The sequence below is a fragment of the Lithobates pipiens genome, unplaced genomic scaffold, assembly GCF_037356315.1.
Source record: "Lithobates pipiens isolate NorthernLeopardFrog02 unplaced genomic scaffold, aLitPip1_a1.2 Scaffold_18, whole genome shotgun sequence".
Taxonomy (NCBI): domain Eukaryota; kingdom Metazoa; phylum Chordata; class Amphibia; order Anura; family Ranidae; genus Lithobates; species Lithobates pipiens.
Window position 1 is genome coordinate 328361072 of NW_027507758.1, and position 17068 is coordinate 328378139.

The 17068-nt window shown below is 38.9% G+C and overlaps 1 protein-coding gene across 1 annotated transcript in view; it reads left to right on the forward strand.

The window, feature by feature from the left end:
* ME1 (malic enzyme 1) overlaps positions 1-17068 on the forward strand; it is a 356512-nt gene that overhangs the window by 60212 nt on the left and 279232 nt on the right. Inside the window, exon 2 of the mRNA XM_077487320.1 lies at positions 8044-8177. Within this exon, the coding sequence (XP_077343446.1) occupies positions 8044-8177 (134 nt within the window). The remainder of the gene's footprint in view (positions 1-8043; positions 8178-17068) is intronic.

A 17068-nucleotide genomic window follows, 5' to 3' on the forward strand; every position in this document is an offset into this window, starting at 1 on the left:
GATTCATTCTCTATTTGTCCTGTTTACCATTATCATTGAAAGGGAAAGAAAATCCCTTATTTTGGGTTGTTCCCAGAAAAGTAATAGAGGGGAAATCTTCCAATGGGGAAATTAGTCCTGTGACCTAGAGGACCCCAAGGGATTCCCTTAAAGGGGAAGTCCACCCTAACACTAAAATCACTACATCTACAGACATCCACAATATAAGCCTAACCTATCTAGCCCTATAAAGAAGAAATCGGTATACAGTATCTGACAAAAGTGAGTACACCCCTCACATTTTTGTAAATATTTTATTATATCTTTTCATGTGACAACACTGAAGAAATTATATTTTGCTACAATGTAAAGTAGTGAGTGTACAGCTTTTATAACAGAGTAAATTTGCTGTCCCCTCAAAATAACTCAACACACAGCCATTAACCTCTTGCCGACCAGCCGTCGTCATTATACTGCTGCAGGTTGGCACGGCTGCACAAACTGCCCTGTAGATGTACGTCAGCCGCTTTAAGAGCTATAGGGGGCTTTAAACAGTAAAACAACTCTGTGAATTGAGCCACTAGTGTCAACCAAAATCAGTGCAACTACAAACAGCGCCTCCTGGCAATGCAGTCATTTGTGAGACCACTGAGCAGAATCAAGGCCTGGTATATGTAGTGGTTGATTACAAAAGGGAAATAGACTGTTTACTTACCATGGGAATTTTCCCTAACTTAATGATTGAGGTAAAGTTCTGCTGATGTGGTTGGTATTGTTTGTAAAATTTAATTTTTTACCATATTCTCTAAGCTAAGGGAAAAATTCCTTTGCAAAGTGAACAGCATGTTCAATCCCATAACCTCCAATTGGCTGTATAGCACTAACCAAGAGATTTAATAAGAGCTGCCTTGTGCTATATATTTTCTAAGATTTTTATTTTACATAAAGGATTTTTTCAGTGCTAACCTATTTTTTTCAGGAGCACGTGTAGCCGCTATGAAGCCTAAAGCTGGCCATACATGGATCAAAATTCAGCTGGGCCGGCAGGGGCCCATCAAATTTCCATCAATGTATGGGAACTGTAAATGTGCAAAAGTCAATCTACCCATTGACTTGCGTACACCCACCCTGTTGGGTTTTCCCTGCTTGATCAGTGCTGCAGGCTATCCGACACGGCTGATCAGTGTATTCTGACAGTGGAGTGGTTTCCCCGCTGTTAAAATACAATAGTTTGGCAGGGAGAATTCCCCCATCTACCCCAAGAGTTTGGATGGGGGTATTTAGTAAATTTTTTTCAGTCAACACACTGGTTGAATGAGGAAAATAAATAAATTTATTTATATATATATATATATATATATATATATATATATATATATATATATATATATATATATATATATATATATATATATATATATATATATATATATATAAAGCTTCTTTAGGTCTTTCCCTCCTTCCCTAAGGAAGTCTTTATTGTCAATAGATCTACAACAGCTAACGGGTAGCTGCCACAGTTCTTCAGGCTCTGCCTGTCAATGAACTTGAAAGGTTCTTAGTAAAGTTCATGGTCAGTCACTTTAAAGTGGACCTGTAAGTAATTTTACAAATCCGCAAGACACACTAGTTTGTTTTATTTTTTTAAATTGTACCTTTTCTGATTGATCAGTCCTAAATCTCCAAACAAGTGACTGATTGGAGGAACAATGCCAGTTTTGGAGCAGTTTGAAAGAACATTCTGCTGCAAGCAAAAGGAAGCATTTTCTGTGTCTCTTATCAAGAAAGATGTTGGTTTAAGTCATCCAAATCCTAGTAGTCACAAACACAAGCACAGTATATTAAGTGTATTTGCATATTTTGGCTTCATGTTTTATAGTTGCTGGACCTGCAGCAATAAAGATGTTGCATGATTGTACAGTAAAGGCCGAGATTCCACCAGAGAACATACCTATCTTTGAACTCATGGAAAAGTTGTAAAGTTTGCAAAAACAAAGTCATCAATTTCTTTGCCAATGGCTATTTGTTTTTCTGATTGCTATCACTTTCAAAGTGTATTCAATTGCAAACACTTTAATAAATAACCAGCTATTTGGAGTGATAAAAATTTAATTTGGCTTTGTCTCAGTACATTTGCTGTAATAAGTGAAGTTGAACTAAAGTTACATCTGACAAGGTTAACATTGACACACAAACGGTACACATACATATGAATATAAATTTGCATTCATTACTTTCTAGAAAAGTATGACAATGCTATTATCATTTGGTCATTAACAATAAATTAAAAGAGAAGTCCAGCCTGAAGTCATTTGGCTGGGCTTCTCCTATGGGTCAAAAGAGTGCAATTCGTTTTGCACTAATGTGACCCGTTTTTAGCAGAGAGAGGTCGGAATTCAGCTCTCTGCTGACATCACATGGATCAGTCTGTGTGACTGATCCGGACTGATAGGCATCTCAGCCTCTCAGTGAGCCCCTGAGAGCCTGAGACAGCTGCCCCTTGCCCCTCCACAGCTCAGCGCTCCAGTGAGCGTGAAGGAGCAGAGCAGGAGAGCTGCTGATTGACAGTCAGCAGCTCTCCACTCGGGAAGGTGAGAGAACCGAGACACTGGTGGTGTTCGGTGGCTCTGTTCTCAGTGAAGAGGTGGCGGGGGACCAATGCTGCATCCTCCTAGGTAAGTATGATTATGGGATAACAAAAATCCCATACTTCTCTTTTAAGTGGTATGTCATTTTGTTTCAAATGTCTTTTCAAAATGAATTGTTCCATTACAGGTGCCAGAAGTCAACGTTAAAGATAAATAAAACAATCTGAAAATCAGAATTTATAGCTAAATAAGATTGATAACAGAGAGTGAGGGACCTATGCCACCGTTTATAGTTTCAACAACGGCAGTGCACATAGACAGGGTAATATACAAAATAGTACAAAGGGGGTCCCCAGAGGGCACACCACCATTGTTACTTTTTTGAATTTGGTGTAAACATACACTGGAAGTCCTCAGCTACCTTGTAAAAGCAAAGTCTGGGCTTCTGGTCTGTTGCTCTGCCTCCAGGGGCTGCCAACAGGTGAGCCTGCTTAATGTTTCTGCATCACTATATAAAGGCCACTTTCTTCCATTGCTCCGAGGTCCAGTTCTTTACCAGGTCCAGGGTTAGCATGGGCACCCCAATTGGTCTGCAGCTATGCAGCCCCATACATAACAAAATTAAATCCCCATTTTTTATTCTTTCAACACATCATCTTCTGGGGCAAGTTTACTTCTTGCCTATTATATCCCACTGACTTTCAGTTGCCATTGTAAAAAGACAGCTAATGTTATTCACTTAAAGTGTTTCCAGAGCCCAAACATTTTTACTACAATGCATGCGTTGCATCAAGATAAAAAACGTTTAGGTAATATGATCACCGCCTCGTTCCCCTTATACCTACCTCAGTCCTCACTCAATTCAGCGATGTTCCCATCTGTAGCTGCTCTCAAAGGCTTTTCTGAGGCAGAGGAAGTCAGTGGCTCCCACCTGTGATGAGGAGGGGGGGATTTGGTGGCTGAGACATGCTGTCTGTGTCTTTGAATGCAGGCAGCGCAGCTCAGGATCAAGTCCAAAGGTATGTCACAATAGGAAGCAGCATCCTATAGTGACACAGGAAGAAGAGGAGGAACCAGGTACACCAGTGGGGGGTCCCAGCAGAAGAGGGTTGCTCTGTGCAACTCTTTTGCAGAGAGCAGGTAAGTATAATATGTTTGTCTTTTTTTTTTTTCTTTTTTACTTTACAATCACTTTAACCTGTAAGTGGTCATAAAGGTATGGCTTATTGGTGTATGTTCCCATAGTTGGGAAACTAAGATTGTTTATAGCTAGGAACCACAGATTTCAGATGTGCCTTGACATGGTAGTGTGGCTTCTAGATGTATCTGGAAATGTGTGCAACTGAAAACTCTGTAACCCCTTTTGCCATCCAATGGCTGTTTGCACCATTCTGCAGAATGTTGTGTCACAGGTGGATTCTCTATCACCTCAGTGATCTCCTAACACCTCAGAAGCAGCTGCCCTCTCTTCTGTGCAGCCAATCAGTAAATGTTAATGTTGACACTTCCCATATATAAAAACCTCAGCACATAGAATAAGGCTTTAATTTAATACTAGATACCTTTTGGAGAAGGGTGGGATAGGATGGTGGTTGCTGTTAGGTGAGTGTTAGTAGCTCAGGGCCCTCTGATCCCTCCTATACTGAATTGTAATGTAACTGTACTATCTACCCCCATGTTGTAAAGCGCTGTGAAAACTGTTGGCACTATATAAACCCTGTATAATAATAATAATAATAATAATAATAGTACAATTTGATGTCCTTTACAATGTAGATGGTAAAGTTTTACTGTATTTCTGTAAAAGCTTGGTGTCATTTCTGTTTTTAACACTACAAGTGGCATGTTTCAGAACCATAGCGTACATAGACAGCTGAGCACAGAACCTGTGCTTTTGGAAAACAGTTTTTCATAAACTGGCATGTCTATAGGTTTTGTCACAAGGCAGCAAAATGAAAAAGGGAGCTAAAAATAAAGCAATAGTCAAAATACCACATTAGTAAATGCACTTTTCCTGCCAATACATTCATCATTTTAATTCTTCAAGCCTTTTCAAGACGCATTTCAAAGTAGAGTAAGGGAGCTGAATATTGGAAGATTAAACAAGCAACACAATAAAGTAACTGTGGAGTAGATTTACTAAAACTGGAGCTGTGCATGGTAGCCAGTCAGCTTCTAACTTAATTTTGTTCATTCAAGCTTTGGCAATACATTTTGGAAGGTTTCTGTGCAGAGTTGCACCAGATTTTGCACTCGCCCGTTTTAGTAAATAAACCCCTATGTTTAGTAATTTGTCAAATTGTGAGTAAGTATTAATGTACATGAAAATCACGTTTTTAGTTCCAATTTTCACAGACCATTAGAAGTGGGAATTTTGACTGGCTCACTCATACCTAGAAGTAAACCAGTTTACCTTTTATGCACTTTATGAAAAAGTAATTTTAAAGACATCTTGGACTCTCTACTATTATGTTAAATGAGCTCTACCTCGGCATAGTTTAATTTCCCCCCTGCCAAGAGAAAGGCACAGTTTTCTATGTCTATCTGTGTCAATAAAATATCAAGTCATTAATTTCCATTTCACAGAGTTTGTGCTGGGCAGCCATCTTGGTTGGAGTTCATCAGAAAGTGAACCACAGTTACCTCTGTTTCTGGCAGTTCCAGCACTTAAAGTATTCTGAGCTAAAATCAGGGAATATGAGCAGATTTATAGCACAATTACTTCTTAAAACTTGGCTGTCAATGGTCATTTGGAGTTTATAAGAATGTGTTAAAGAGGAAAGCCAGTCTGGGCTTTTACGTGGTTTCTGATAATGAAACTGGTTTTTACTTACTTTACTAAAAATCTGTAAATGATTTTTTGATGCAGTGATTACTGGCAATATGCAAAACAGCTGAATTCAACCACAGCTGAAAACAACCAGAATAAGTTTTCGGCACTTTGCCTACTGTAAGATTATTGGGAGTCAAAGACAAATTGTGCCTGTGCCTACATCTAATAGCTAAAGTATGTTGGGGAAGTGTTACACTACTGAATATATCTGAGTGCTGAATGGATAATGCTTGTATTTGCATCTAGTGTGTACCTGTCTAATCTTCAAACATGGATATTGTGCTGTGATACTGCAATAGTCTTAGCCAAGGTTTCTTAACTAGGGTTCCATGGAACCCTTGCTTTTCTCCAGAGTTTACTAGGGGTTCCTTGAGCAATTTCTGCCTCTCTGATAAGTTACCACTGTTACAATTGATCTTTATAGCTATCTGTAAGGGGGCAATTCTTCTCAGTATCTACAAGTATAAGTAGCATTCCTCCCATTTTGTATCAACATTATTGTATCATGAGTTGTAGCTATAGTTATTTTTAGCAGGGTTTCCCTGAGACTGTAAAGTTACCGTAATTCACAATTTCCTCTGTGTTGGAAAGGTTGAAAAAGGATGGTCTAAGCTGTGTATTAACTGCTTTCAAAAGGACTGGCACAAACAACTTCCAAAAATGACATCCTGTCAATCAATGTCCTACCCACATGGTTACTGCTGGGCTCAATGTGCACTATGTGAAATTTAACATTCTTTAGCTGCATTGACACTATATTTCCTATTAGTAATTAATTTTTTTGCTTGGTCCCTGAGAAAGCAGAGCATTAATAAAGTGTTTTTGACTTTTCATATTTGATGAATACAGTTTGTTTTTCTTTTCTTTTAAATTAGACAAAGTACACTTTTAAACGTAAAAGTGTGAATGTGACCGCACGTTATTAACTCTTCATCACACACATCAAATCCTAGATCCATTCTTTTCTAATGTTCCTTCATGAAATTTAGAAAATATGATGATGGAGCCGATATAAATTTATTCAGTAAAACTAATTCTACTAGAGAAGGTATTTGAACACAGTGATTGTGGGAGGACTTAATAGAACTATTCTGTACTTGTCCAGTATTTGTTGGAATTAAACAATGCATTCTTTACTTTTTTTTTTTTTTTTTTTTTTTAATAAAATATATTTAACTCTATGCAAGTACTGTATTTGGCGAGCACTTTTCCCTGGAGGAAATAAGTATCAATTTCTGAAAAATAGAATAATGGGCAACTTGTTTCCTAGTCTGAAAAGAATAGCATTTGAGACTATGGTCCTCTGTTTCATGAGCAGTTGAAACAAAGTTCATTGGTAAACACAAGTTTAGAAAATATGTAAATCATGTTCACATAATATAAAAAGATGGTATTGCTGTGTACAGAAGCATATTTATATATAATCAGATTAAAAAAAAAATATTTATTTTAATTTATTTTAACAATTTCCAATAAGCTTCCAGTAAGTGTCCTTTTCCATTGTGCTTCTCCTTAACAGATGACTGCAATGTATGGATTCTTGGTGTGGCATAGGATCCATGCAGACTAGCATGAATGGCCAAGACTATTTAGAGCCACGCAAATTGTAAATATGCTCTTGTCAGGGTGCAATCCTCACCAGAGCCCTTGTCCCTGGGATAAACACACTGTTTCTATGGTAGCTAGTCAGGCTATAGTAAGGGAACATTCATTAGGCAAGTTAGTGATCAGCATTGGCCAAACGTCATTGCTAAAAGTTGTAGTTCTAGGTGAGTATTCTAAAAATATTTGTTTTAATACCGTATTAATCATGTTGCTCTAATGTCATATCTTTGGACACCTTTTTGATTTTCCAGATATGTGCCCAGACAAATATTGTAACTATCAAAATGGTTCCCATAAGTTCCATTTCTTAGAAGATTTTGGCCTAAATATACGAGTATATATGTTACCTCAACATAACTTCTGGAAAGCTAGTATATACATTACAGTATATACATATATGATAGTTAATGAGAGAAACTAATCAATATTGCAACAAAGGCTTAGCTACTGAGCTCTGAAAAGATTTGAAACATTAAGCTCCTAATGAAATTTCTATGACAACAATCTTAAGGAGGCACATTTCCACACTGGGTATGTAGCAAAAATATCTGACTCAATCACAAAGCCAACACACCATGATATGGATACATATTTTCAAAAAATCTTTGTGGTAAAGCTTTGTGAATTGAGCCTTTAGCAATCATGCAGTGTAGATCAGCTTTAAATGGCTAAAGTCCTGTTACATTTTGCAAACTAGTAGAAGCATGTGTCCCAGTTTCTATTGTTTTTCACATGAACTACTCCTCAAAAATGAGAGAAGTACCCATGGTGAAATTAGTGTTTGTATCTAGAATACTGTATATTTGTGTGGTTTTTAAAGGTATTTGCACACATTTGAAATATGGAGTTATTGGTAAATGATAGGTTGATAGGATTGCTTTTCTTCATATTTTACTGGTTAAAAGGTCACATATATTGTTGGTTTATATGCTTCACTTTGGCACATGTGAAAACATTTTGTTATTAATAGATGAGTAATCATTTTCTTTAGATTTGTCTAAAACTGTGCATTTATTATGTGTACTTTTTGTATTTTAGGGCATGGCATTCTCTATGGAAGAGAGACTACAGTTGGGTATCCATGGCCTTCTACCTCCCTGTTATCTCAGTCAAGATGTCCAGGTTTTGAGAGTGCTTCGAAACTATGAAAGGCAGAAAAATGACCTTGATAGGTAAAAACCTACCTCATAGGCAGTATATTTTCTGTGTTGCTGGTAGTGTTTTGTAGTACCTGCTTCAAATTGTACAATGACATGTATATATTTTGTGCTATTGTGCCACACGTACCAATGGGTCCATCACTATGATGGGCTACCTTGCTTGCCAATAGGAAAGGTGTCTGTAATCATGGCAGCATTTTAGATGCTACAGGTATGTGTAAGCAGTTAATGTACGTGCACTTTACACCTGACACTAGTTTTCATTACATTTTTTTGAACAAAAGGTTGCCTTATGGTTCACTGAAGTGAAAACTGAAAACGAATCCTTCAGATGCATATAAGGAACATAGTCCACCCGTTTAAAGTTCTTCCTTTTTTTTTCTTTTTTTTTTACACAGACATAGTTCTGCTGTACCAATCCACCACAATCTCATAGTCTGGTAATCCTGGAACACACCTGCTCATAATGCTGGATCATGCCTCTCACACATTGAAATCTGGATGAATAAATAACAGTACAAAAGTTTTCTTGCAGCTACCAATCAGATTCAAGTCTGTCAAGTACATTTTGAGTATGATTGGTGATGCAGTAAGCAGAGAGAGATAGGAATATACACTGATACTGCAGTCTCCTTTTGGTGCTCCATGGAAATGTGTTCCAGAGGAAGCTGCACCTGAAGTATTCTTAATTTTTTTTGCAACATGTACAGATAAATACTTTGTTCTACCAGTGGTAAGTGCATAGGTGCAAGATGGTTGTAGCACTGCCCCATCCACTTGAATAGGTCATGTTAGGTGCACAGGGGGTATCATTTTTGTTGCAGGCATGAAGCAAAGCATTGCAGCAGCATTATGGGTACAACCCTATCCAGCTACCTTTGCAGTTAAAGGAGTGTGGTAAAAATGTGACTCATTAACCCCTGACCACAAGTGTAAAGAGAAGTGTAGCAAATGCATACTAGGAAGTGGAAACTGCATACAAAAGAGTTTGTCCTATTGTGCAATGCATACAAAGTGAATATTGTGTATTAATTTAGTAGCTGTCAAAAAAAGCTTGGGATAGGGATTGGACTTTTAAAAAAAATATTTAGTAAGATTACACAAAGGCTAGATTCAGATTTATCAAGATAAAAAAGTTCTAAGTTTTTGTAAATTTGATCATGAAAACAAGAGTACAATCAGAGTCTGCATTGAAATAGAAATTGGTATGTGATATCATGCCCAGTAAGCTCATGCAATAGTTCTGTTAAAATACGCAGATGAGCCATAAATTATGACCACCCACCATAACTTGTTGAGGCATGGACTTCGCTAGACCTCTGAAGGTATGCTGTGATATCTAGCACCAAGCTATCAGTAGTAGATCCTTTAAGTCCTGTAAGTTGGGAAGTCGAGCCTCCATGGCTCAGACTTGTTTTTCCAGCACATCCAAGACCAAGTCAACAGCTGAAACCTGTTTTTATGTTCCTCAAACCATGAGTTTTTCAGGCCAGTCCACCTTCTTCCATTGCCCAGTTATCCAGCTCTGATGCTTATATGACCATTGTAGGTGCTGTTCTCTGTGGACACAGGTCTGCATGGGCACTCTGACGGGTCTACTGCTACACAGACCCATATGCAACAAACAAAGATACAATGTGTATTCTGACACCTTTCTAAACCAGCATCATTTTATTCATCAATTTGAGCTACAATAGCTCCTATATTGGATTGGACTAATCGGGCCAGACTTTGCTCCCCACATGCTTCAATTTAGTCTTGGCCACCCATGACCCAGTTCGCTGGTTTTTCTTCCTTTGACCACTACAGACCATGAACATCCCACAAGAGCTTACATTTTACAGTTGCTCTGCTTAAGATGTCTAGCCATTACAATTTAGAAATTGTCAGAGTCCTTCAAAACCTTATGCTTGCCCATTTTTTTCTGCATTGCGCACATCAACTTCAGAGACTAAATGTTCACATGCTGCCTTATATTTTCCACCCATTTTCAGATGTCATCATAATGAGACAATCAATGTTATTCACTTTATCTGTCAGTGGTCATAATGTTATCACTGATCGGTGTATGTTAGCATTGTGTTACATTTGTTGGGTGGTGTAACATTCTTCAGCATTGCTATTTTAATAATGTTCATAGTCATTTGCTAGTCAACCCTTTTCTTTAAGGAAACTATAAAGTAATTTATTCTGTGATGTAATAATATCTACTTATCCTCAGCAATAGCTTGCTGGCCATAGCCGGAGCCTGCTGAACCAAAGATTACAGCTTCTGCCTTGAATGTGACCTTTGGGCTCTGGGTTCTGCTAGAGGTGCTTTCAAGACCTTGGTGCACTGTGTTAGCTGTAATGCTCCAGGTCCAAAGCTGTGACACAGCCTCTGGTTTGACCCAGTCTCTGAAGACTCACTCTGTGAGTAAGCCTATGGATGGGGCAAAAATTACCTGCAATGTGAACTTTCAGCACTGGGCTCTGCATGCTTCTGCTTTCCAGACCCATGCGTACTATGTCAGAGCATTCTCCAGTTTCAGAGCTGTAGTGCAGCCTCTGGTGTAACCCAGGATCTGATGACTTACTGTGTGAGTAACCCACTGTAATTGGTTGGGTTAGCATGGTATGTAATATTCAGTCACTACACTCTGCATTGTGGCACTTTCCAGAATTTTGTCAGCCACGACAGAGTGCTCTCCAAGTCCAGAGCTGTGGTACAGCTTCAGCTGTGACCCAGTTCCTGCAGTAACAGCTGTCAAATTCAAAGCCTTTGGGCAATGAACTGTGCTTTATGGCACTGCCCAATCCTATGTATACTGTATTAACAAGATATAGAGTTTTAACTGTGTTTTGGCACCATCTATGGCAAAGTCTGCCTCAGACCTTACTGGGCCTTTATCTCTGACAGTGCCTGAGACCCCATTACCTCCTCTGATTCAGATTCAGTGCTTTTAAAATCTGCCTCTAACAAGACTGTATTTTAGTGGGTTCTTTAAAACTCCGCTTATGCAATCTGATGTTTCCACTCTTATTGATGGAGTATGTTCTCCTATTCATAGGGGATCAACCTGTTGTACCTGGTATGAGGTCTTTTGGGGCTTGTGCTGCCACAAAGTCCTTCCTATACAACACATACAGTATTGTACAAAAGTGAGCACACCCCTCACATTTTTGAAAATATTTTATTCTATCTTTTCATGTGACAACACTGAAGAAATGACACTTTGCTACAAGCAGTTTATTTGTATTCACACAGTATATATTGATTTACGGTGTATACAATAGGGTAGCGCAGCTTTCATAACCATTTATCTTCTCTATGGTATAGACATCATACACCATTTAAAGCAGAAGCAACCCAAAATTTGTAAAATTAGACAGTCTGCATGAGTAATTGATTGCATACATTGTCTTTAGGGCCCTTTCACGTGGGCTTTCCGATCCGGGCCACCTGTCAGTTTTTCAGGCGGACCTGATCGGAGACTCCATTTACCCCTATGGGGCAGCGGATGTCAGCGGAGACATACCCACTGCTATCCGATCCTGTCCGCCAAATCCAGACGGATGGTGATCCTATTTTCCATCCATCTGGCAGATCAGATAGGATCGGATGAAAATGGACAGGCGGTCATCTGATCTCCCCATAGAGGAGAGCGGGACTCTGACAGGTCTGTCTCTGCACAGTGAGCGGAGACAGGATCAGCAGAGCAATCCCCCACTGAGCAAGCAGAGTCTGTCGAATGGACAAACCTGTGTGAAAGGGCCCTTTTAGATAAACAAAATTTAAATTGTGGTGGCTGCAATAGTTTTTTTTAAGGCATTTTTTCCTTTATTTTCACCTAGTGATACAGCCAGTAACACACATCCTATCTCAAAGCAAATTAAACCCATCAGTTTACGGGTTCCCCAAACCATTTTAATCAAGGCATGTTGTGAATAATAATTGTCAGAACTGACCAACAAATTAAAGCCAAACTCCAGCTAACACATTTTAAGCCATTACAGCAAACATTTTTTTGTTCCTTTTGGGATAAAGATTTTGCATAATTAAATAAAAAAATGACCATTGTAAGAACCCCTGTCAGTGTTAAATGGTTTGGCTCAACTTTCTAATTACCACTTTTGTTGGACAGTTTGATCTGTTAGAGGAAACTGAAAAATAACAGATTTATTGGCTGGATCATTAGAGCAAAAAAAAGAAAACAGATTCAGCCTTCGCAGCTAGAAATTGGTATACTATAATATAATAAATATTTGCTTTTGAGTTTAATACTGCTTTCCAAGATTAATATTTGCATATTGTTTTCCTTCGGTCATATGAATGTATCACTTGGTGAAATTATCTTTTTAAAAGAATAACTTATAAATAATAAAATGACAAACCTAAGTCCCATATTTATGCTCTATGGATAATTATAATATTTTATGTAATACAGATCCAGTATTCTGAAATCCGTACAGTTTTTAAATATGCACAGTGTGGAATAGTGGATCCCTTTACAGGAGACATTCTTTTTGTCAAAGGAGGAATATTAAATGCCTCTATGTGTCAGCAGCTGGTCTGTCAGAATGAATGTGCATTTAATATTTGTTTGGTTTTAGTTACACATCTCTAACATTCCTTTTTGATGCATTTAAAAGGGACGGCCTCACAAGACCAGTCTTTATATCCCTGCCTTTATACTTTATGCACAGCTCACGGCAGGGTAAGAAATCCCAAAGACACTCACCTAAGCAAATTACAATAGCACATTTTGTTCAGTCTGCCAAGTCTTGCTTATTTTTCTTTCACAGTTCTACTGTTCAATGGAGGATTTCAGTGATGAAACCTACATTACATATCTGGAATTTTAAAACTAGGGGTGCCACTGGATATGTTACCTGATCTAACACATATGGGTTGATTTACTAAAGGCAAACATACTGTTCATTTTTCAAGCAAAATTGCTCTTTGCAAGGGAAGTTGCATTTTTGCAAGGGAATTTGCTCCAGAGCTGTCAACAAGGGGATACTCTGCTGACTACCATCATTTAATCATTTGGAAGCAAAAGTCCAGTTTTTTTTTTTTCATTATCCTTGATTGGGTATTCCTTGCAAAATAAAACTTCACCACATTCACTAAGTTCTGGTGCTGATTCTTTTGGAAATTTAACATTTTAACATTTTGCCTTTTAAATAATCAACAACATAAGGAGAATTTCTTCACTGTATGTGTAAAACTTATATTTGTTAAAGCCATATAAACTCACCGGCCACTTTATTAGGTACATCTGTTCAATTACCAATCGCATGGCAGTAACTCAATGCATCTAGACGTAGTGAAGATGACTTGCGGAAGTTGAAACCGGACATCAGAATGGGGAAGAAAGGGTATTTAAGTGACTTTGAATGTTGCATGTTGTTGGTGCCAGATGGACTGGTCTGAGTATTTAAAAAAAACTGCTGATCAATTGGTAATTTTGTGCACAACCATCTCTATGGTCCAAAAAAAGAGAAAATATTCAGTGAGTGGCACTTGTGTGGACAAAAATGCCTTGTTAACATGAGAGCTCAGAGGAGAATGGGCATACTTGTTTGAGATGATAGGCAACAGTAACTAAAAAAAACACTTGTTACAACCAAGGTATGCAGAATACCATCTCTGAATGCACAATGCCACAGACACACAACCGGACTTTCCGGCAGACTAGGTCCAACGGTCTTCCCGATGGACTTTCGGCGGAGTTCTGACGGACTTTCCAAACGAACGGACTTGGCCACACACGAACGGACAAAGACCGTTCAAAGTTTGTTTGTTTTGAATGTGATGACGTAAACGGGACTAAACAAGGAAGTTCAATAGCCAGGAGCCAATAGCTTCCCTTGCGTCGTATTTGGTCCGTCGGACCAGCACACAGACGAACGGTTTTCCCAATTTTAGTCCGTCGGAATTGAGTCCATCGGATAGATTTGAAACATGTTCTATTTCATGGCCTGTCGGATTTATTTTTCGAAAAATTATCGGACTAGCCCACACAAGATCAGATTGTCGAACGCACTAATTCCTTCAGACCGAGTCTGCTGGAAAGCCCGGTCGTGTGTACGTAGCACAACACATCCAACCTTGAAGCATATGGGCTAAAGCAGCAGAAGACCACATCAGGTGCCACTCCTGTCAGTTAAGAACATCAAACTAAGGCTACAATTCGCACAGGCTCACCAAAGTTGGACAATAGAAGATTGGAATAATGAAGTCTCGATTTCAGTTGCGACATTTAGATGGTGGGGTCAGAATTTGGCGTAAACCACATGAAACACGGATCCATCCTGCCTTTTATCAATAGTTCAGGCTGATGGTGCAATGGTGTGGGAGATATATTCTTGGTATGCTTTGGGCCCCTTCGTGCTAATTAAGCATTCTTTAACCACTTCAGCCCCGTAAACCAAATTTACGTCCTTTTTTTCCCCACAAATTTAGCTTTTTTTTTTGGTCATATTTGATCATCTCTGCAGCTTTTAATTTTTGCGCTATAAACAAAAAAAGGGACAATTTTGAAAAAAACACAATAGGGGTTATTTACTAAAGGAAAATCCACTTTGCACTGCAAGTGCACTTGGAAGTAAAGTTGCTGTAGATCCGAGGGGGACATGCAAAATAAAAAACAGCATTTTAGCTTGCACGTGATTGGATGATAAAATCAGAAGAGCTTCACATCATTTCAGATCTACCCCTCAAATTTACAGTGACTGCACTTCCAAGTGCACTTTTGGTGCAATTTCAAGTGCACTTGCAGTGCAAAGTGGATTTGCCTTTCGTAAATAACCCCCAATATTTTGTACTTTTTGCTATAATAAATACCCCCATTTTTTTATTTATTTTTTAAAAGCAATTATTTTTTTCTCAGTTTAGCCAATATGTATTCTTCTACATATTTTTGGTAAAAAAAATTGCAATAAGCGGATATTTATTGGTTTGCGCAAAAGTTATAGCGTCTACAGAATAGGAGATAGATTTATGACATTTTTATTATTTTTTTTTTTACTAGTAATGGCAGCGATCTGCGATTTTTATCGTGACTGCGACATTATGGCGGACACATCGGACACTTTTGACACATTTTTGGGACGATTGACAATTATACACCGATACGTACTATAAAACAGCACTGATTACTGTATAAATGTCACTGGCAGGCAAGGGGTTAACACTAGGGGGCAATCAAGGGGTTAACTGTGTTCCCTGACTATGTGTTCTAACTGTGGGGGGAGGAGACTGACTATAGGAGATGACAGATTGTGGTTCCTAGCTATTAGGAACTCATGATCTACTGTACATCTCCTCTCAGAACAGAACAGGGATTTGTGTGTTTTACACACAAACGTCCCTGTTCTGTCTCTCGTGCCCACGATCGCTTGTGGCCAGCGGTCATCGTGACCACCGGTCACGGGCATTGTCACCCCCAAAATGCAGCGGGTGCATGCACGCGCGCCTGCTATCCAGCTTAAAGTGGAAGTAAACCCATCGATTTAAATAGTTTAAAAAAAAAGGCATGCCGGGAATGCTAACTGCACATTGGCTGTGCTCTCAGCCAAACTATCAATCCATCCAATGGCTGGTGTCATAACGAATCACATGTGCAGCACCATAGCAGTTGAAGATTAAACAGAGGCAAAGATGGCAGCTTCCTTGGCTGAAAACGATAGGGGAGTTTACTTCCACTTTAAAGGAGCTGACGTATAGCTACGACAGCTCGTGGGATTGTGCCAACCTGCCGCAGTATAATGACGGCATCTGGTCGGCAAGTGGTTAATTGCCATGACCTACCTGAGTATTGATGCTGACCCTGTCCATCCCTTTATGACTACAGTGTACCCATCTTCTGATGGCTACATCTGGCAGGATAATGTGCCATGTAATAAAGCTCAAATTATCTCACCACTGGTTTCTTGAACTTGAACCTGAGCATTCTTCAATCCAATAGAGTGTTCATCAAACCTGTCATCAGGGCCCACTAACAGGCCAGGTTTGCAAGATAACTGAAATACATCACAGGTGATATAATTTGCTGCTCAGTGAATGCAGTATTCTAGTCGGCATCTCCCCAAGGTAATACATAAAACCTGGTCTGTTAGTGGGTCCTGAGGACAGGGTTGATGACCACTGCCATAGAGCACCTTTGGGAGGTGGTGGAGATTTTCATCATGGATGTGCAGTTGACAAATCTGTGGCAACTGCGTGATGCTATCATCTGAAATTGGATCAAAATCTCTGAGGAATGTTTCCAACCACTTGTTGAATCTATGCCACAAAGAATTAAGGCAGTTCTGAAGGCAAAAGGAGGTCAAACTCGGTACTAGCAAGGTGTACCTCATAAAGTGGCCAGTGAGTGTTTATGTTCTCTGTGACGTCCATACAGTGTATACACTGGGGAGTATTGGCATCACCTTGAATTGCATGGACAGCAATAAAAAACATTTCGCAATTTTTAACTCTTCAAAGTGTGCTTTATCTTTGTGTGTGTCCCCATTGGTGATTTTTCCATAACTTCCCATACAGACAGGAAGTGAGGGGGAATCTCCCCCCCCCCCCCCTTTACCTTCATTATTCAAAAAAAAAAATGTTTTGAGTTTTGAGCACTGAAATACAATCACTAGTAACTTGTGACCATCTTCAAAGCTCATACACTTTATTATATAAGAACATTTGCCATTTGGAGAATGTTAACAGTGTTGCCAAAAATAAGGTCATTGCAGCAAGCCAATTAAGTTTTGCTTATTCATATAAAACTGGCTTTTTATTTTTCAGTGCTAATCTCATCAGCCCAAGTTTTATAAAGTAGCTCGCCAACTGGCTCAACCTTGCCAAAGTCATACATACACAGAAATAATTTTTGGGTACATTACTCTGCTGATATGTCTTTGAATTGCATGAA